Source organism: Anser anser (assembly GCF_964211835.1).
Source record: "Anser anser genome assembly, chromosome: 16".
NCBI lineage: Eukaryota > Metazoa > Chordata > Aves > Anseriformes > Anatidae > Anser > Anser anser.
In genome coordinates, this window is record NC_139737.1 from 10395714 (window position 1) to 10417379 (window position 21666).

The 21666-nt window shown below is 45.7% G+C and overlaps 2 protein-coding genes and 2 long non-coding RNA genes across 8 annotated transcripts in view; 2 read left to right on the plus strand and 2 right to left on the minus strand.

Annotated features, from left to right (window-relative positions):
• Nucleotides 1–2310, minus strand: part of LOC310882375 — a 44632-nt gene extending 42322 nt beyond the window's left edge. The window contains exons 1-2 of the long non-coding RNA XR_014572911.1: nucleotides 2011–2310; nucleotides 1033–1154 (exon numbers count right to left, since the gene is read on the minus strand). This is a non-coding gene — a long non-coding RNA (uncharacterized lncRNA). The remainder of the gene's footprint in view (nucleotides 1–1032; nucleotides 1155–2010) is intronic.
• LOC310882377 lies at nucleotides 1044–1624 on the plus strand. Its single transcript, XR_014572923.1, has 3 exons — nucleotides 1044–1179; nucleotides 1268–1419; nucleotides 1509–1624. It is a non-coding gene; the product is annotated as an uncharacterized lncRNA (long non-coding RNA).
• A 129-nt stretch (nucleotides 2311–2439) lies between the features above and the next one.
• TTPAL (alpha tocopherol transfer protein like) lies at nucleotides 2440–11785 on the plus strand. Of its 5 annotated transcripts, XM_083801037.1 has the most exons (6): nucleotides 2683–2805; nucleotides 3735–4187; nucleotides 4896–5089; nucleotides 7236–7346; nucleotides 8045–8242; nucleotides 9954–11785. In XM_083801037.1, the coding sequence occupies exons 2-6, from the start codon at nucleotides 3749–3751 to the stop codon at nucleotides 10017–10019; spliced, it is 1008 nt and encodes a 335-aa protein (XP_083657163.1). In that variant the 5' UTR covers nucleotides 2683–2805; nucleotides 3735–3748; the 3' UTR covers nucleotides 10020–11785. The 5 variants fall into 5 exon arrangements, with proteins under 5 accessions (XP_083657162.1, XP_083657164.1, XP_083657163.1 ...); XM_083801036.1 differs by lacking the exon at nucleotides 2683–2805 and adding an exon at nucleotides 2440–2463 and having other exon boundaries at nucleotides 8045–11785; XM_083801038.1 differs by having other exon boundaries at nucleotides 2524–2805; nucleotides 8045–11785.
• A 414-nt stretch (nucleotides 11786–12199) lies between these two features.
• SERINC3 (serine incorporator 3) lies at nucleotides 12200–19978 on the minus strand. Its single transcript, XM_083801031.1, has 10 exons — nucleotides 19821–19978; nucleotides 19552–19713; nucleotides 18874–19067; nucleotides 17768–17847; nucleotides 16942–17079; nucleotides 15912–16081; nucleotides 15124–15214; nucleotides 14570–14747; nucleotides 13919–14146; nucleotides 12200–13131 (listed from the first exon to the last, which is right to left on the minus strand). Exons 1-10 carry the CDS (start codon nucleotides 19857–19859, stop codon nucleotides 12993–12995), a joined length of 1419 nt encoding a protein of 472 aa, XP_083657157.1. The 5' UTR covers nucleotides 19860–19978; the 3' UTR covers nucleotides 12200–12992.
• Between the last annotated feature and the right edge of the window lie 1688 nt (nucleotides 19979–21666).

A 21666-nucleotide genomic window follows, 5' to 3' on the forward strand; every position in this document is an offset into this window, starting at 1 on the left:
CCATACATTTATAACACAACGGCAGGGTGCGGGAGCACCCAGGAGCAGCAGAGCTGAGAAAGGTATGAACCACAAGTGATAGGAGAGAGGAACACGAGAAAGGCTAGATTCCCCATGGGGTCCAGGTGTGGCTCCAAGGTCAGGTAACACAACTCCTGACTGAAACTCATGCAAAATACGGTAGATTTGGGGCTGATGAAGTAGTAGAGCAAGTAGAGCTCATCCCCTCAGCTGGGGAGGTTTGCACACGTGTGATGCAGTATGTCCTCCTCCCTCCCGCAGCCACAGGTAAGGACAAAACTCTCCAACTAGGCGAGGACTATCAGTGTTTGTTTCCATTTTTTTGGCTTTACTTCCTTATAGGCATGTTTTGCCTTTACTGGTTTCTAGTCACAGGATGCCACACCACTAAGAGTAAATTACAGAAACTCTTGCTACTGTTTCTATGATTTCACATGTCAGCACTTTAACAGTCCCCCTGTAACTTGGCTCTGAGCTTGAAACTTTCGCTTCGATTCACCACCACCCTTGAGTTCAACATTCTCCACATAACGAAAACCGGAGCCAGACAGTTACTTCATTTGAAGACCACCCCCAAATTATGTTTCATTTCTAGTTCTTCTTCATTACACAGCATTCTCATTTCTACTTTCCTTCCTTATTCTCCTTTATTAACCTAAAGCTCCTGCTCTTATTTTAGTACCCTTTAGTATCACCAATCATCCCTGCTTGGTCCCAACACCCTGTTGCAGCAGCTGTAAACAGTTAGGTCTGGTACTTTCTCCCTGCTAAACCAGCCTCACTGGTACAAATTCCAACCAAATTCCACACCTTGTAGCACAAATTCCTGATCACAACTCCAGCATTTCCTACCCCTTTGGTGTTCTTAAGCCTTTTCTCAGATCAGCTTTACCTCCTGCTAATTTCAGCAGTTAGCTGGGATCAAATGCACCTGGGAACCTCCTTCAGCTGTGATGCCACAGACCTGCCTTCCAAACACACTCCTTCTCCCTCCTTCCAGAGGGATTTTACCTGCTCAGAGACAGCTCCCTCCAAAATTCAGCCGTCAGCTTCAGGCTCTCACCTCTGCCCTGGGCCTCCACGTCCTGACTGTCTGCTTTTCTCCTTGTGCTTCAGGGCTCTGTACCCAGGAGCTGTAAGAATGTAAAGAGGGGCAAGGTAAGGCCTCTTGTTCTCCCAAAGTCCCTTCACAACCTCATTTATCCCCTGATCTACTGAAAAGGGCGCAAAATAACATCACAAGCAGGCTTAATTCACAGAGAGCATCCCAGCACAGGACAACAGCTTGCCCAGCTGCACCCAGCTCCGAGCTGGCTGGACGCAAAATAGCGCTGGACTGGAACACTGGCATTGGGTAAAATCAGTGTGTTTCCCTTCCCTTGAAATGTCTTCCTGCAGGTAAACACCTGCAGCATATCAAATTTGCTGACGCACTGGTGTATCTCTTGCCTGGCACGGTGTCATTACAATCTTTTCAATTTTGGAAGGGTGAATCCTCGAAGAGGAGTAAATCAGGGCGGAATCTCAGATGCGACGGAAGGGCCTGGCTTCCCACCGAGGGCTCCTGGGATTCCCACTCTTTGTCCAACTATCCTCGACTCCCTCTCCTGGCTGCAAGCACAGGCTGCAGCCCAAGCCAGGAGCAGCGCCCACTGCCCCCCAGGGACCCTCCAGGTGGGGCACAGAGCCCAGTGGGTGCTGAGCCCCTTACGCCATCTCCCTCTGTCCATGGATCAGTGGGGTTAAACGTGAGCTCCTCTTTCCCTACACCCTCACTAGCCCTCCCTGCTGGACCCTTTTTAATGCAGCAAGACTGGGGTGGGGCCATTGGTAGTAGTACACCGCATTTCATGCCCCGCAGTCTGCACTCCTAGATTTTCTGCCCTCTCAAAACACAAAGCCAGATCTCCGTTAGTGCTGTCTCTCTCCATCCACACTAAAATCCCCATTTTGGCCCAGTTCCCCACCCTGGGAGCTGGCTCCACTTGCCTGGACACTGCTGCGGGACCCCCCCAGCCCCTCACGAGCAATGGCTGCTGCAGGGGGAAGCAGACAGCAGGTTGAGAGGCGGCCTCCCCGCTACACAGCTCTGGTGGGGCCACAGCTGGAACGTGGTGTGCAGTTCTGGGGTCACCAGTACAGGACGGACAGAGAGCTTCTAGAGAGGGTCCAGCACAGAGTCACAAAGATGATTAAGGGATTGGAGCATCTGTCTTAACGTGGAAAGCCTAAGTGAGCTAGGCCTGTTTAGCCTAGAGAAGGGGAGATTGAGAGGGGATCTCACCAACCTCTATAAATACCTGAGGGGACCATGTAAAGAGGAGGGGGCCAAACTCTTCTCTGTGATAGGACAAGGGGTAATGGGTATAAATTGAACCACAGGAGGTTTCATCACTATGTTAGGAAGAACTTTACAGCTGGGGTGACAGAGCACTAGAACAGGTCTGCCCAGAGGGGTTGTGGAGCCTCCTCCTCTGGAGACGCTCAAAACCTGACAGGATGCGACCCTGCTCCTGTGTGACACGCTCTGGGTGACCCTGCTGGGGCAGGGGCCGGACCAGAAGATCCCTGGAGGCCCCTTCCCACCTCAGCCCTCCTGCGGCTCCCTGACCCCACACAGGAGCCGGCCCGGCCCCGCTCCCATCCCCGCGGCCACACGGGGGGGCCCGCTCCCGGCTCTCCGGGCTCCGAGCGGGGCCGGGCCGGGCACGGCGCTTCCTGGCGGCCGCTTTGGTTCCGGGGCGCCGCTGCCTGGAGACGGCGCTGCCGAGCGGGGCCGCTCCGGTACGGCCGGGCCGGTGGGTTTGGGGCCGAGAGGGATGGAGGCATGGAGGGAGGGATGGAGGGGCCGCAGGAGCACGGGCAGCGGAGGCCAGGTCCTCCCCGGGGAGGCTGGAGGCTGGCAGCCCCGCGGCCGGTCCCCGTGTCGCAGCGCTGTGAGCAGGAGCAGCTCGGGGGTGGGGGGGAACACGGCTTGTCGTCCCCTCTTGTCGTCCCCTCCCGGCCCCAGGTGAGGCTGCGGGAGGCCGGCCGGGCTCGTGGCCGTGCTGTTTGGCACGCAGCTCGCTGCTGGGTCTGGGAACCGAAGTGAGGATGAGCAGCGGCCTGCCTCGGTGTCCCCGCGGCGCTGGGTGACACCCGCGAGCGGTTCTCTCGCCTGTCCGCTGCAGGCCGAGCCTGTGCCCCGACCTGCGTGCTCTTGGGGTGCTGCTGTGCTGCCCAGTCCTGTGGGCGGATGCCCAGCCGATGGGGGGTTTTGCCAGAGAAGCTCACACAATGTCCTGGCTGGGTCTGCCTGGGAGAGCTTCTCAGAAGAGTGTAATTTGACTGTTTTTTGGTACAGAATCCAGCAATCCTGCCTAACCAGGACACGTTCGCTTTGCTTCAGTTTCCAGTTGGATGTAGGAAATACACGTTAAGGCAAATTAAATTCTGTGTTTTGCAGTGGAGCTGCGTAGTTCTTGTATTAATTCTTTTTGGATTTGGCTAGGTTGTTTTGTACCTGCTATGCAGGATAAAGAGATTAGAGGACCTGCACTTTCTAATCCCAGGAAGAGAATTAGAATGTCTGGGCTGTTCTGGCGGTAGTGCTGGTTCTTGCAAGGATTGACTCTTTGGCAGGGAAATGGAGGGATGCGGGACATAAGAAGTATGTAAATATTGAATAGTAGTCCATGGGACTGTTTGTCACTTGTAAGCTTGTTTTTTGACAGATTCCTGCCACATCATGTCAGGAGACAGCGACTGCACAAGGACAAGTCCATCAGCAGGGTCTCCATCCGACAATGAATTCTTGCCGGATCGGCCCAAGTATGTTTGCTCGCTGTCTCCTGATCTCATTACCAAAGCCCGCGAAGAGCTCCAAGAGAAACCTGAATGGAGGCTCCGTGACGTGCAGGCACTCCGAGATATGGTGTGCAAAGACTATCCCTCCCTGGGGACGTGCCTGGACGATGCTTTTTTGCTAAGATTCCTCAGAGCCAGGAAATTCGATTACGATCGAGCGCTTCAGCTTCTGGTGAACTACCACACCTGTCGGAGGAGCTGGCCCGAGGTCTTCAACAATTTGAAGCCGTCCGCAATAAAGCCTGTCCTAGAGTCTGGTTTTGTCACTGTGCTGCCTCGTCTGGACCCAGAGGGACGCCACATCGTCTGCATCCGTCCAGGTACTGAAATGCATGAATATCTTCGTTCTCCATCTTCAAGGTGTTTCTGGGCCAAAAATCTGTTTCCTGCTCTTCTGTGAACACTGGTTACTTACACAGAGTACGTGGGTTCTCTTTGAAACTTGAACAGCTAACTTGCGAAGGGACACCTCTGTCATTAGCCAACGTTATATACCAGTTCCTTTTCCTGTTTCAGCAATAACTGCAGTTGAGTAAAAACCAAAATGCAGTGAGGTGGGCTGATGAAACATTAGGCGATTCAAGAAAAAATGTGTAGTAACTCAAATTGAAGCAGGGCTGCTGGCTTATTATTTGCTTTTACAGTGAGTGGAGAGAGGAGCCTGTGGCTTTGACTCCAGTACAAATAATCAGAGGCTTCAATGTGCTTTTGGTGCTGCCAGGCTTGCTGTAAATTTGTCTTCATTCATCCTCCTCTTTTCCATTTACCTGCTTTCTTTCTGAGCTGAAGCTGCTTCTAATAAGCTGTGCTGGGTGGAGAATGGGGTTCTTAAAACCATTGCCTTTGCTCCTTGAAGTAAACACGAGTTGCCATTTATCTCTTTGCTTAAGAAAGGCTGCTCTGAACTAGGACTGTGGCTATTAAAGACTAACTTTTAAGAGTCCAGTGAAATAGAAAATCAGTTTTTGGAATGTGTATTGTTAGCTTATCTTTACTTCCGACTTACCATCCATGTCTTGTAACCTCAGACAGATGGACACCCAGTAATTATCCGATTACTGAGAACATTCGTGCCATATACTTAACGTTAGAAAAACTCATTCAGTCCGAAGAGACCCAGGTGAATGGAATTGTAATCCTGGCAGACTACAAAGGAGTCAGCTTATCTAAGGCGTCTCATTTTGGTCCTTTTGTAGCCAAAAAAGTGATTGGAATTCTTCAGGTAAGACCTGAACCGGTGGGAAAATAAGCTTGTGCATTGTAAATGACTGCTTCTGTGTCTGGAGTTCTTGACAATGTCACCAGAAACTTAAGCAACTTGGCTTTTACTAGAAGAGTTAGAACATGTCCCTGTCCAACCAGTTTCTCAGATCCTTGCCAACTTAACTTGCTTGTCCTGTTTTGACTTGTGCTTCCCTAAAATTAAATTTGTATTAGAAATGCAAACTTTGAGTTGGAACAGAAAAGGCCAGTTCTGCTAGCTAGTGATGAGGAACGGAGCAGTGAATTACAGTTAGGCAGAGGACTTCACTTTGCCTGAATGCTAAGGAATGTCTCTGGTTATTTAAATGGTTCCTACCTAAACATGTTTCTGTCAGCCACTGTGGATGGAACATGTCACTCACTGACTGCTGGGCAAGTGTAAGTTCAAGTCCTGCTGCAAAAATTTTGCAGAGAGGATTTTTGAATGAGCGTGATTTGAGGAGGATTTCCATCCAGTTCCTGAAAGAAAGAGTTCTTCAGCACAGGGGTCAGCAAGAGACAGCAATAAAAATGATCTCTACACTACACATTTGGAAGGAAAATGATGACGAGCAAGTTAGAGCAAAGATACAAGCAAGTAGAGCTGTAGAACGTAGGCAGGTGAAGGCATAACCTGCTCAAAGTGGCAGGAAGTTCTCGTGAGTTTAGCTGATGTTCTACCTTGCTATATGAAGGAGTAAGATGAAGAAAATTTCTCTTGAATGGATTTGTTTCCTTGTTACTTTCTGGTCTGAGCTGGTTCTATTTTTTGCTGTGTCTGTGGAGGGATAATGAAGGATAAGGGCAATCAGGAGAGTTTGTGGAGACGAGACTAGTGAGTTTATGAATGTCTGTATAAGAAGTCACATAATCCTTAAAATTATGATCTAAATGTCATTAAACTGTCTGAGCCCCTATTTAATTTGCACAAATACAGCGATGGGTGTCTGCTACTGTCAGTGGAAGCTATTAACAAAACAAAGAAGGTAAAAGACATAAGGTATGGGTAACATATAAACATGTTGCATCAACCTTGCTGAACTGCAACTCCTGAAGGAGGAGCCAATTCTCTGACCTTCCGAAGGAGAAAAATACTCCCACAGTGCATGTATCTCCTTTTCAGCCAAAAGATGGACTGCTTTTTTTGTATAGGTTGAGCTGATCATAAGGGAAAGAAACTTCTCTGAGGCACATGAGACCCTAATAGCTGATTATGAGCTTTTGGCTTGGAGAGCTTTGTGGAAATTAATTCCTCAGTACGCAGCTCGTAACTAACTGTTTTAGACTGTGGGCTGTACAGGAGGCGCTGTGTGCTCTGCTGGCAGCAGATCTGGTTGTCAGTCCTGCCTGACTGCATGAAAGGGCAGGGAAAGAAGAAGCCGTAGTGGCAGAGCCTGTTTGTATTTTGCAGTTAGCATGACAGAACAGTTGAAATGGCAGAAAAATAGGGCTATAAGATTTCCTCCTCGTATAAAAGTACGTTTTAGATGTGCTTGGTACCCAGATGTCATAGCTGGACACACAGAAGCAACCTGTGCTGGGCTCCCAGCATAGTGCACTCACTCCTCAGAAGCTAGGAACATAGGGTCACAGAACAGTTTGGGTTGGAAGGGACCTTAAAGACCACCTAATTCCACCCCCCTGCCATGGGCAGGGACACCTCCCACTAGACCAGGTTGCCCAAAGCCCCATCCAGCCTGGCCTTAAACACTTCCAGGGATGGGGCACCCACAGCCTGTGCCAGTGCTCATAGTAAATCCCGTTGTAACTCTGCATCCTCATCAGGGTTGGGAATACCCAAAGGACAGTGCCTGTGACTAAGCACAGTCACTAGTACATCACTTAGCATCTTTCTTCAGGGAGAGAAACAACGTACAAAAGGAAGACTTAGTGGCAGCAGTGTTTCCCAATGTTTCTTGTCTCTCGCCTTTATTTTTATGCCCACAGTCCTCGTACTGCTCCCCATTAGAAGGTGCATTTCTGTTACCTTATCGGCTTATGTTGGTATCTCAGATGAAGTTTGGGAGCCAGTGGGTTGTGCTGGCTGTCAGTCTTGGGAGATTTTAATAAGAAGAAAATGGCAGATGTTTTTAAACTGCATTATAAAAATCTTCTTTACCCTTCAGGATGGATTTCCCATTCGAATAAAAGCTGTTAACATAATAAATGAACCTCGTATATTCAAAGGCATTTTTGCAATCATCAAGCCTTTTCTGAAGGAAAAGATAGCAAACCGGGTAAGGATCTGCATCATTTTAACATTAATGCTGGTGTTTTTAAGTTCCTTGCTTATATCTGTTTAAAAATCTCACAGCTAGAAGAATCTTGGTGCCACTTACCTGATCTAACTGGTCCTTTCTGCTTTAATCTTTAAAAAAATCCTGTTAGGAAAATTCTTCAAGAGAAATAAGCTTTGAGGAGTTTAAATACTGGCGTAATATTAATATGGGTATTTAATGCATATGCTATATAATCATGACATTGATTCCACCCCTGGGGTTGGGCTGTCTTGGCAAGTAACAGCGTGTGCTTATAAGGTGGTATCACAGGAAATGGCGCTGTCCTTTCCTTGGTTTTTCTTGCACCGTAGGACTGGATGTAGTTGCAAAGAATGATGCCCTTTTCCACAAGGGTAAGTACTTAAGAGTGCCATGAATGGGCTCGGGGATAAGCTGAATCTAGAATTTCTGCAGAGGCTAGCAAATCTCAAATCTTTAGTGCAGCTTAAATCCCAGCAAGAGACTTGGCTCATCTCAAGACTTCTCTCACTAGCGCATCCAACAGCACCTGCCCGATGTTGTATGCTGGCACTTGCACGTAACGGCATCAATTCCAAAATTTGCTCTTTAATTCAAAATAACCTCTTTAGCTGACTAGTAATATGCTGCACTGTTTGATACACACTATTAAAGCTATTTTCGTCTTTCCTCTCTAGTTTTTTCTTCATGGCTGTGATCTGAATTCCCTTCATCAAAACATTCCTCCAGTGATCCTGCCTGAAGAATACGGTGGTACTTCAGGGAAGCTGGATATATCAGCATGGAATGAGCTGCTGCTGGCCTCTGAAGAGGATTTTCTGCATGATTTCTCACAGCTGGTACTCCCATGTGACAGCTCTCCCCAAGACATGCTAGTGAGTGGGGATGCTGATGAAAAACAATGCGATGATTCCCTGCGAGGCATGAAACCTCAGCTCTACTACTGTTATTAACAAATCAGTGAAGGGAACCTTTCCAGCAGTTAAGACCTCTTCTGTTCTGATAGGTGATGTTGTGAACTCTGCCTTACTCCTAAACCCGCAGTTTAGGAACAGACTGCTGAGGCACTTTACACTATAGAACCAAAGGAAGCTGAAGAGGGCACAATGGGGGCAGGGCAGAATTCACAGAGGAAAAAGGCAAAGAGCACATAATTGCCAAGTTACATAGAATACCTAAAGTTCATTAACCTCTGTGGATGATGCAAACTTGCCTGTTGCTTGTCATGATAAAGACAAAAATGCAGGATGGTAAGCTTGATAGTTTCTTCTCCCCACCCACTAAAATTGACAACAACCATATGCTAGCTTTGTGACTGTCCATTCCCTTCCCCTTCTAAAAACACACAATAATCCAAAAAAAACAATTGCTATTTGCTTTTGAACCCTGTGAAATGTATCTCTGTCAGCAGAGATTGCTTAAAACCGTAAGAGTCTAACTTGGCCTGTCCCCTATCTCTTGGTTCAGAGTGTAACTTGGCACTTCTGGAATACCCGAATGAATATTTGGCTTGAATTAACACAAAGGGAGACTTTTTTAATCCATGAAGACCAGTATGGAAATTCTCTCTGAAACTTCCTCACAGTAGGAAATTAACTATTACAACATCAATATCAAGGCTTAATATAAACAGATGGCAATCTTCATTTGCAGAGAACAGTAAGTTTCTCAGATCAGGTAATGAGGCTTTTAAGTGGCTACAACTCCAAATACTGAGGTTTGAGACCAAATGAGAAAAAGCTGTCACCCACCTTCCCACATTATCAGTTGTTCTTTTCTTCAGCTGATTGCTATGAGGAATTTGGTAAGTAACTCTCATGTAGAATTTGTAAGGCAGCTTTGTAGCAGCTGGCATGACATATAGAAGGCAATACTTCATGTAAGAAAGCAAGGTGCTTCTTTAGCTTGTTACATTGGACAAATTTTGAACTTCGGTCTTTGTGAAACCAAATGCAGACAGGCTATTTGAAAGCACATTCTTAAATTTCCTGGTATTGTAGCATTTTGTTTCCTGTGCTTGTCTGCTCTTTTGTGAAGTGTTACAACTTTGGTTTCAGCTTTGTTAACCTCTTTTGTCTTTGTTCTTGTATGAAGTTAGACTTTAATAATCTCCGTAATATTTACCCATAGCTTGTATGCCTGTGCTTAGAGGTCTTTGTCTAGAGACACAGCTAAGATTCCAATGTCAAATCAGGGTAAGATATCCTATGTCTAAATAAGCTGTTCCCACTCCAAGTTCAAATGTTTAATAGTCTAGAATTAGAACTTAACTGTCGCACACTTTTTGCACATGTTTTTCTGCACTATAATAGTGTAGAGCTGGGAAACCTCACTGGAACCAAGAAAGCGCACCCAGTTATTTCAAGGTGAAATACTTCACTGCTTGGTGAAAAAGAAATCCCTTCTACCATGAGACTTATCTCTAGAGCACTTTCTCTGCCTGAAATCTTTATTTAGTGCCAAGTGTGATATAAGTACCAGTTTTGTTTCTGTAAATATAAAAAAACAAGAGTATCTTGAGAATTTCAAACATTCATTTTTTTCAAAGTGCCAAACACTGTTTTGAATGTCTTTTTCTCCTCTCAGACCCCCCTACAGCATGATTGCACTGCTAGAAAAACTTTCTCCACCACCACAGTAATGAATTTCTGACCTGGCAGCAGACCTCATCCTGGAACTAAGGGTGGCAAACACCAGACCTGTCATCCAAGCATTATAAAAGGAGACTAGGTTTTGAAAAGGGGTAAGCCATGAAGCTTTTTCCTGGGCAGCAGTTCAGAATTTCAGTGGGAGGAAGGAACTCATCACTTGACCTGCTTTAGAACAAAGGTGGGAAGAAATTAACTTCCCTCACTTAAAGCATCTGATTTTTTCCTACCTTTGTAAGTTAAGACTTATTCTTATTTGACAGTTACTACCTTAAGCAGAGGAAGAAAAATATCTTCTACTATATAAAATAAGGTAAAAGAGTAACGCTAGCCACTTTCTCCTCACTTCTGACCAGAATTGGCTGCATGTTTTGCAGAGATTGAGTTCTTTGTACCACCTAGCAAGACATTAATACGCAGTACACGACTTAAAGGTAAGTGGCTACCCAGCCTGTTTAACTGCCAGAACACAGAGACTGCTCTGGTGTTTGTATTCTTCGAGTGCCTCTTAACTGTAGCCACAATGTATAATTAAAAAAAAAAGTATTTTGACATGTCTGCTGTAAGAACAGCTACTTTGATCCATCCACTTATATAATAACTACTAGAGAGGGAGGCTGAATATTCAAAATTCAATTTTAATATCCCTTTAAAAAAAAGTGGTGGCCAACAGAAGGTGGCACTTGAGGAACCTTTAAAGAAACCAAACCCTTTTTCAGGGTCTTAGATTCTCTTGCATGGTAGAGAAAACAGATCTTACCCTCCCCTTTTCTGTTCTGCTTACAATGGAACTAAATCATTTGCTTTATTCTTAAACATAACAGGTAAGGCTACATTATCCAAGCTGAAAATAGCCTGTGATATGCCTCCAGAACTTTATTCTTAAAGCTGGATGCTTGATGTCAGGATACATGAGCTAAGCCAGGCTTACCCGTGTCAATCATTTAACTAATATTCTAGATTTGCTCTTCCTTGGCTTTAGAATTTAGAGTGTACTAAGTTTGCAACTCTGTCTATAACCCTTTTTAGGTTTGTAGTCAGTGCTTAGCTTGTCTTACAGCAAGCGCAGCTCTGTCTCATACATACCTGACAACAGAGCCGAGGGCTGTTCTTTGAGCTTCAGCACTTACTAGCAAAGAAATAACTTTAGTCCCAGAATTTCTTGTCAGATTAGGAAAATAAACACTTGCTTTAGATATATAGTCTCCTTATCTGCAGGTTAAGAGAATAGATACGAAAAGCTGTTTAGCTTGGTGGTTGTGGTTTTTCTCCCCCCTCCCGACCTCTTCACAGCACTAAAACTGATGTGATTTTTTTTTTCCCCACACACGAAATAACTTTGTTTCCAGAGGTTACATGCCTCTGGAAATCCATCCCTGCCAAATCCAGCACATCCTAAGGAAAGGTACTCAAACTGCATTGGGTAGTCATGGCTTTTGGCATTAAGTGGGACAGCAGTTAGCTGCATACTGTACATAAAAATACTTGAATTTATACTCTTGCAAATGGGTGTTACAAACCCTGAGGTATTTTCAGGAAGTGGGTGAAGTAATTTTTTTTCTTAAATCATTTTGGCATGAGTTAATCAGTGTTACTCAAACTAATAATTTTGCCTTTTTGTTGTATGTGGGCCTAGAGGTGTTGGGTGGTTAAGTGTACATCTTATTTTGACAAAATTTATTTTTATATTGCATTTTATAAAATGGAGTGGTCAAAATGTGTAATTTTATGATGCATGACTGGGTGATTAAACACATTATTGTAACAGCTGCTAATGTGGTATTTTGAATACATTTGTCTTGCGTCATCTTGGAGTATTTATTGTGAAAGTGAATAGCAACGTATGCTTAGTTCCACACTAAACACATGCCTGCAACTAAGTATAATTGCCAAGGAATTACATTTAGAAAAGGTGTTGATTTCTACTGCAGAACTAAACTTTACTTGAACAGTACCCAAGCAATTTCAAGGAATAGGATTTGACATTCAGAAAAAAAAAATCACATGGAAGGTGCGCTTTCAAAATACATCGTGACTTAACTGTTTGCTGCATGGAGAAGACATCCACTCACAGTCTAAGTGGTGACTGTAGCAGCTAATTAGCATTGTAATCTTTAGATGCAATATTTTGCATTAGAGAATAACTGCCCCAGTCCTCAACACTTCTCAACAGAGCTGGGAAAGTTTCAGTAGTTAGCCTGTTTTATTCAAATGAGTTTACAGTGCAAATGCCTTAGTGCCAATAATAATCATTTCATGTACACTTTTATAAGCATACTAGACAAGTGAAAATTACTTAGCTCTATTTTCCACCATAATCATGAAGTTGTTTAAGCTAGTCATACACTTACTACTCAATATTTGGAAAACATACTAAGACAGATTATCACAGAAGTTGCCTCTTAGAAAAAAGTAAACTTGTTCTTAAAACAAAATAGTTAACAGCTTTTCAGCCTCAAAGTTCTGTTGTTTTGGTGAGGAGTAAGGTTTTTTTGCCACAAAACAGAAAGATAAGTATCACAAACTTCTGCTTTAAGCAAAACTTTTGCAGCAGAATGTAGAAATTAAGCAGTACGGCTTACACTTCCAGGAACTGAAGTGTTAGCATTAGTGCATTATGCTGAACATAACTTGTTCTTTAAAATATATTACTTCATATTTAGCTAAATGTCGCTTCTGTTCAATATTAAGGTTGGGGCTAATGGACAGAACAGATACTTTTTGTGCTTTGACAGCACAGCTGTAGTGAATTTTTAAAATGCAGTAAAAAAGAGTTAACCATGAGTTAAGATAGAAAGATAAATGATAATTTTGATCCTGCATCAAGCATCGTGCAATACGTAACCGTCCATCCATCTGCATGTTAATATTAACATAAGAAGAAACAGTATTTGCCTTAATAACTAAAGCAATACATAACATTTTGGCTTTAAGCAAAAAATTTCCCACTTTTATAAGCTCAGATATGTGCAGGTATTTAACTGAAGTCCCTACTGGTAAGGACAAGAGGAGCCACTAGGGTCCAAAGGTAGAGCAGGAGACACAGCCAGCTGGAGGTTATCTTCACCCACACAGCTGGCCACTTACTTGTCATTGTTTTAAAATCCGCATCAGGGCTAAAAAACAAAGAAATCAATTGTTAGATATGAGAGTCCTTCAACCATTACTTGCTACCTCTCAAATCAAAGTCAGACAATTACTGGGTCACTCCAGTACCAGAGCCCTTGTGGGACCACGGTGAGAGAACTGAAGGAGCAGTTTCCCAGGGCTCCTTAGTAGGCCTGTTCCTCCCAGCTCCCTGTTTTCAAAACAAACCTGCTTGCATACACTGATGTGCTACTCCGAAAGAAAATCTCCCAGTGAGCTACATAATATCAGACTCCTGATAGTTGCCGCTCTGTAAATGTATTTGCTAATTTACACAATATTGCAGTCCTGGGGAAAGCTATTATAAGCTGCAGAAGCTAAGGATATGTCCAACTCCCAGCAGATCTAGGAAAACATCTCTCTGTTTAAGTGGCACATCCCTGGCATGGCTTTCCCAAGGTGAAGACATTAGGCAGGCCTCTGACAACCTTCCCAGGAGGCCACTTTAAGCCAAATGGTATGTATCCTTCCTGCTGCTTACATAGTAAGTCTGGTAAGCACACATTCTGCCCTTGCAGCTGAAACAGTCCGCTAGGAGTGCAGCTACTGATTTATTTTTTTTGCCTTTTTCACAAGTTTTTTTTTTGTTATGTCTTTAATTCAGCAACACCAAATTGAGAAGCCACAGCTGTAATGCAGCTGGCATAGGGACTGCACATGAACAGCTTTGGCAGGAGTAGCCAGAGCAGGAATCTCCTGTCCACCTAGAAATACCAGCTAGCACATGCAACCTATCATTTTCTGCCTTGCTCTTACCTGTACCAGTTCGTGAGCGTCATCATGATATAAAGAGAGGCAAGAAAGAGCATGAAATGGAAGAAGGTATAGCTGTACTGAACACCATCCTTCTCATTATCCACGACACGGCGCACTTCTCCGTCCTCGGCAGCCCCGCTGCCTACTCCCCCAGTCTCCTCCAGAATGGCACTGTCGCTCCCAGACAGCATCAGCTTGTTCACTTGGCTGTTACTTGAAGAGCGAATGCTGCAGGGTAACCCAAAGAAAAAGATGGTTAGGAACTCCCTTTTCAGGTAGCTATGTTTGCTAATAAAACAAGCAACAGCTGAGAATGAATGTCTGGGAGTAGCCAATTGCATTTTTTTAATCCGTCTGGAAACATCGAGGAAGCTCCTTTGGAGAGAGCTGTTGCAATCTGAGCTTTCGTTAACCAAATCAAACAGCGGTCCAAGCCCAGGTCTTATACCACAGAGTGTACCATTTTGTTACCAGAATTGGGCTAATAAAGCCTGTATTTATGCACAAAACAGAATGCAGTTTCATTAGTTGTATTTGGCTTGGGCCTGGGACCACAGTTAGACATGAGCAAATGCCGGTACATTTTTCACTGGAGCCAGAGCCAAATGAAAAAGACAAGCAAAACTCATCTGATAGCAGCACAGATCCTACCTGGAATACAGGAGGCAGAGGACAAATATAACCAATCCAACAATACTCTGGGCATCCCACCACTGCAGGGACTTGGGTGGAGCTGGGGTAGCAGGTACGACCGTGGTGTTGGCTGGAAAAATTGTGGGTGTAGCTATCTGCGTAATGATGTTCAGCAAACTTGGGTTACAGTTTCGCTCTGAAAGGGATTTTGAGGCAGACTGAGATGAGATGAGCTTTGACAGCAAGTAGCTAAGAAAAGATGACAGAAACTTGCAATTTATCATTCCCATTAATATCTTCAATTCCCCAGAGGCAATAACGGCATGGAATATTTTTCCTTCTTGATAATTAGGCAATGGTGTATTATTAAATAATAAAATCACAATGCCCTCAACAGATACCCCAGTTTATTCCTGAAAGAGGCAATTTGATGGCCTCACTAAACTTAGCTTTACTTTCTGACTAGATTTTATCTAGACAGATCAGCAATCCCCACACGGTGATCTGTAGTAACTGGGTCACACCAATAGTTTCACACCACATTATGTGGCTCAGGACAACCTGTTACTTACCGGGCTCGTTAGACATGGCTGACCACGTGAGATACATGGTGTACAGAGTAATAATAGAGGACTGGAGGAGGCCAGAGTGAGGCTGATATTCCTGTTCAAAGACAAGACGAGATGAAAAGGGTGGCTTTTATCTACAGTTGGATGAAACCCTATGGCCATAGATATAACAACTGTTGGCATTTAAAATTTTTAGAAATATATTTGGCTCTGTTCTGTTTAAAAGACAGGAAGAAACTCCTTAGAGCAATACAATGTATGCAGCAATAACTCAAACATGGAAGGAATACGGAAACCAAACCCAGTTCTTCTGTGCTCAAGACTCAGGTACAAGTTCTAGCCAAGTTAATCCCAAGTTGCTTAACAGTTTTGTAAATAGGAACCTAGCGTATGATTTATTTGAGCAATACCAGTTCAGAATCAAGCAATATGCAAGCTTTCTACTGATATTAAACACTCGTACCCACAATTTTGAAGCCATATTTTTTTGGATTCCCAAAGCCACACCAGCAATGATCCCACCTCCATCCCCTGGAAACAATGTCCAGAACAATGTGAGCCAAAAAAAGCCTATCTTCAGGAAATACATCACTATATAGTGCATCAGTTTCAGATCAAGGTTTTTTCTGGTTTGTTTGTTTTGTTTTTAAATCTTATTTCTCAAATATCCCTAGCTAGCATAGCTATAGTAGACAAACTTTGAAGTTCTTATGTCTAGCTGAATCAGTGTGACATCCTTCTTACATCCCTGCTTTGTACGTCAGAAGAAAACAGCAAAGAAAAACGAGTACCTGAACTTTTGGAAGGATAGAAACGATGGATACAGCAATGCACAGGATCATATTGATGCTTATGAAGAACTTGTTTTCAGCGCAATCCTCAGGCTTTGTGTAGAAAACATAGAAAAGCACAACAAAAACCAGCGACAAGCCGTAGAACAAGCTTGTACAGGACAGCAGAGCTGGAGGGGAAAAAATTACCATTAGAATAAAGCCACAGTTTAACAGTACATCTAAGGTAATTCAGTGGCTAGCTACCGCTGTAAATGGACAGGCTCCCTTCCTTACTTCTAAATCTGGTTCAGAAAGCTGGACTAGCAGGATGTATTTTCATTAAGTACGGCCAAATGTCTGCTTCAGCTCACTAAGCAGCGCAGCTCAGAAGAAAGCCAACGCTGCCATCAGGGGAGTAAGACCTGCCTTCCAGCTGCAGTGTAATTGGTTTTACTGGGTTGTCAAGCCACAGTGTCAAAGAGCACTTTTTGCACACTTTAATCTACTGTTTACAAGCCCTGAAGTTCCCCCTCTATGCTAAAGGCCACCTGTTTTCACTCCCATTCTGCTACGTTCTTTATAAGAAGCTACAAAACGCTGTTGCAGCATTCGCAGCTGTAACACAGAACCACAGAAGTTGGCACTCTGATTTCAGTGGTCAAGTCAGCGGCACGCACTGTGGCACTGTGTTGGAGAGCAGCCACCATCACTGACATAACGGACTTCCTGAGAACATCAGCAGGGGAGGCGACGAGGCAAAACCAGAACTAAGAAGATCCAGGCTACTAGTTCTGCACTCCCTCTGCAAACTAGACAAGTTAAGTATTGTTTATTACTACTGTCAGACCTGCTAGTCACAAGCCTGGAGTATTTCACATTGTATTTAATGAGAAAAAGGCAACACTGCAGTTATTAATTCCAAATGCTTACAGTAGTGACTCAGGGAGACTGTAGTGTATAATTCTAGGATGTGTTTGCAAACTAGCACATGATATTCTGCAGAGCACTGGCCAGCCAAAATAAATCCCTGCCGGCTTAAGATTCCTACCTGCATACCAACATTTAGAGTTTCCCTCCTCCATTCTCTCAACCCAGTTCTCATTCCAGGAGTGAGCAAAGTCCACGAGAAGCACCAGCTGGATAAGAATGAAGCAGAAGGCTCCAAAAATACCAACAACAAACCAGGCTAGAAAAGAGAGTAAGAAAAACAAGCTTAGCTTTCATCATTTGCATGTTAACCCAGGAAAAAGAAAAACACCTATTTCTAATTATACTGCAGACAAATAACAAAAATAAATCTGAAACTGTATTTTGAAGTGTTACTCGCTTTGGCCTCCATCCTGCAGAATCACGTGAGAAATCGCTGCTACTTCACAGCTGTGGCCTACACTAGTCAAGCTGAGCGTGGAAATGCTTAGCCCTAGGTGTTTCAGAATGAGTTCAAGATACCTCTATGTACGTAAGCGCCACAGGGCCACATTTCTCTAAGGAACAAGAACCCTCTCGAGTTCCTGTAATGTGGCCAGATAGGAGAGGTACCTTGCAGCGATTTTTTTCAAAGGCTCTGGGGTAGTAATTTGCACTCATTACAGACAGCGTTCTGAGGGCTCTCATCAAAATAGTGTCAGGAGGCTCATCCCAGCAGCTAGTGTCAGAGCACTGTATTAGTAACAGACAGCGCCTTTGTGCGTGAGAGGAGATTGCTTCAGCTGGTCACTAAAACACTGGGCGAACCAAAATATTCATTCTAAAGGACAGAATCCACGTCTTCTACTCCCACTACCACAACCGTAGCCCAGCAAGTCTGTGAAAAAGGTTTGAGTGTAATAAACAATTAAGACAGTACGAGTTTTGTCACCACACGTTGACTGTACCTCTTGTGAAAGGCCCTTCAGGAATGTAAAACGCTCCGACCATGATACCCACAATGGCAGCTATTTTGAAGAACCAATACCTTGAAAAGAAGAAAGTTTACAGTCTCACTCCGCATACAACATTCAAGTTTTACACAATGTACAAACAGCTTGCTGCACACAGATGAATGTCTAAGAAACAAAGCAAAAAGTTGTGTTCGGTGGGATTACACAAAGATATTCACTAAATGAGGGAGAAGGGCAAATGCAAAGTGTTGCACCTAGGACAGAAAAACTCCATGCAATAGGAGTTGGCTTTTGGCTGGGGCCAAAGGTTTGCTGTACGAGGAGCTCCTGCTCCAAACAGAGCGCGATTCAGCAGCAGGTCCTCGCAGGGAGGACGGCTAGCTGCACTGTTCAGCTTGGAGAAGGGACAAGGGAGACCCAACAGCTGTGCTCAGCTGCCTAAAGGAAGGTGTGAAGACTTTTGACAGTGTGCAGCCTCTTCGCGCAGGTACACAGTGAAAGGGCAAATGGCAACAGACAAGTTGCAGAAAGATGAACTACAGTCAGATAATACAAAAAGAGAAGTAAAAATAAAGCTACACAAACATGGGCGGTGCAGAAAGGTCAAAGCAACCCTTAGAGACATTCAAAAAAAAAATCAAAGAGGTCATGAACACCTGCTCCGTGTTGGTCCTGCTCTGATCATTCACTCATCTAGCCCAGAACTAACCCAGTGACATCAGTAAGTTGACAATCAGAGCCCAGTTTCTGCTGGATTAGAGTCAGACTAGCCCCTCCGTGAACGAGCCAAGGAATGCCACAGAGAGCACAGGGAGGGGGCTATAAACCAACTGGCACCTAACATCTCTGCTGACACCTGGAGGAGTCATCACCTCCCTTCTGCATTAGCAGCGATGTCTGGCTTCCCCTTATCAGTGCACTGACATGCTACACAAACAGGAAGCCTTTTACAAGGCCAAAGCATTGCTCTTTATTCTGTTCAAAAGAGACTCCAGGCTATCTATGCATACTTCAGCAATTTTCCACTGTGTTCAGCAGAGAAACCTGAGAGAAAGAAAAGAAACAAGTTAGAAGACCAGAGAGGCGGCTTACAGACATACCCGTTGTGCACTGCTGCTCTTGGATCGTTACTTGTTTTCACTGCTATCATCATCAGCGATAAGACAAAGAAAAACACTGCCATGGCAAAGCTGATTCGATAGACAGCTCTGTAGCCAACAAACACATCGCAGCTGACGAAGCCATTCAGATGCGGTATCAGAGTGTGAAGCCCCTCGTCACAAAATCCCGGCACCTGAGTAGGGACACATTTAGCTGTTAATTTACCTCTGTGTTTGCAGTTACAGTCTTTAAGCACTCTAACAGCTACACATCTCAGTCAGCTCTCTTCTGGGACATCTGTTAACAAAAGACCTTTTGCTCTGCCAGCCCGCACAGACCTCACTGTCATCTGTTGCTTCCCAAGCCATCACTAACAGCATTCGGGAAGACTGAGATACCAGAGCTGCAGACAGTGCTGGCAATGGCTGGCAATCTCTAGCTCTGGTCGAGTTTCACAGACAAGACATTCTGAAAAACGCACATTTAACGAATTGCCTATTTCAGGCGGGAGCCACTTGGTAGGCGCAGGCTCTTAACTCAGGGGCACTGCCAGCTCAGGAATCACCTCAGGGATCACGCTTGTGGCTCCTCTGTGCTCCGATCCAAGTACAAATAACCAAGAGCCGCTGGCACACACCCCGGCTTTGCCAACAGTCAACCGAATTCCCCCTCCGTACCTTTTTCAGCTGCTCCTCCATGCCCGGCGCCAGCATGATGCAGGCGACAGCGGTGCTGAGGAGCAGGAGGAAGGCGTAGATGAGGCGGGTGACGGTGGAGTTGCTGCCGCTGGGGCAGCAACGACACAGCAGGCAGGAGGCGCCGCCGCACAGGCACGGGACCTGCAGGACACGCACAGCCCGTCAGGCCGCGGCTCCCGGGGGGGCCCGAGCTCCGCTTCCTCCCCGCGACCCCCGGCGCCCCCCCCCGGCGCCCCCCCGGCCCTCACCCAGCTGCCCAGCGAGCACAGCCCCAGCACCGCCCCCATCGCGCCGCCGCCACCGGGCCCCCGCCGGCCGCTTCCTGCTTCCGCCCCTCACCGCCCGGCGGCCGCCCTCCAGCGTCGCCGCCGCTCATTGGTTGTCCCCGCCATACCGCCCGCCAATAGGGGACGGGGGGGGGGGAAGCGCGGCAGGAGTAATGAGAGCCCGCCCACCCGCTATTTATTTTGACGAGCGGGGTGGTTGTGAGGAGGAGGTCGTTGATTGGATGAAGAGAAGGGAGTGGGTGGTTCCACTAGCGGCTTGACCAATGAGCGGGGCTAATCTAAATCATTCCTCTGATTGGCAACTTTTTTAGCCAATCCATACCCGTCTCTCCCTGAAGCCGCAAGGGGCGCTGCGGGCGCCCCGCGGTTGCCACGGCAGCAGGCGCCATGGCGGCGGGGCCGGGTGCCAGGCCGTGTAATGGCGGCCGGCTCCCCGAGGGGCAGCCCGGGGGAGCTCTGCGGGGCGCACCCGTTCCCAGCCCAAGGGAGCGGTCGCGTTATGAGCCTGCCGGCTCGCTGCTGCCCGCTCCTCCCGCCTGCTCGGTGGGGCTGAGCCCAGCCGTTAGCGGGCTGCGGCTGGAACGGGACTCAGAGGGGAAGCCCCCGAGCCTCCAGGAGGCAGTTTGTCAAGCCACAAACACTCAGTCCCTGTTCTCAAGGCGCACAGCTGTAAAGCTGGACCTGTGCGCCTTCTGTGTAGGATCATTAAGGCTGGAAAAGACCTCCAAGCTCATCTGGTCCAGCCGCCCCCTACCACCAATGTCACCCGCTAACCCACGTCCCTAAGCACCACGTCCGACCTTTAAAACCCTTAAAATGGAGGGAAAGGAAGCATGTGAGGATAATCACGGTTCTGCTGCTGCCCAGAGCGCAAGGGCCTCTCCAGCTGTGCATTACCAGCGTGCTGCACGATTTGCAGCTTGGAGGAATTAAACAGCGCAGTGACTGCGCTGCGGCTCAAGTCCGGAGCAAATTAAAGGGCTGGGAGCTGGCCGTGAGGACGTGATCAACAACAGCAGGAAGGTGACAAAGGTTTACACAGAAGTTTAGACAAGCCCTCTGGAGCTATTTAATCGGTGCCAGTGTTGCAAAATATCAGAGGTCACCATTGGAACTGACCAGCTAGCGTTAGAGGATATATTTTGGCTATGGTAGTTCCAGCATCACTTCCTGCTGCGTCAGACCCTTCTTTCCTTCACACAATCCCTCTCAGAAAAAACCTACGTCCATCACAGTGACAAATAATCAGGATGACAGCTTTACTGCCTTCTAAAATTGCCAAGAAATGACAAAAAGCATCCGGTAAAACAGACACTTATTTTCCGCAGCAGCCTTAACACTCAGAGTATATGAACATTATGTTAACAGAATCATCCCTCTTGTAATCAGCCTCATTCATGAAGACATAGAGGCTGCTTTCAGAAAGAGATCGCTCCATAAATCATTCAAACTGTGCTTCCCTCAAATAATACGTGAACCTTTACCTTATTATTAATGTATTTTTCTCACTCTTTTGGGAGCACCAGCTGGATCTGTAGGCTTTTGTCACAGCCCTGCTACTTCACTGTTTGTGCATACGAATGTATACAGAAGAAGGCAGAGTCCAAAATTCTGTGTTCTTTCCCCAGTAATCTTGGATAAATCACTTCATAATTGTATTACTAGAAGATATGAAGCTTAGCTAAATCCTCAGTCTAACAACACTTTCTTCACAGGAAGCTTATGAGCCTAAATAGTTTTGTTAAGTACTGTGAGATCCTCCACTCAATTATGTGAAAGAAAGACAAAGTATACAGATATAAGGGTT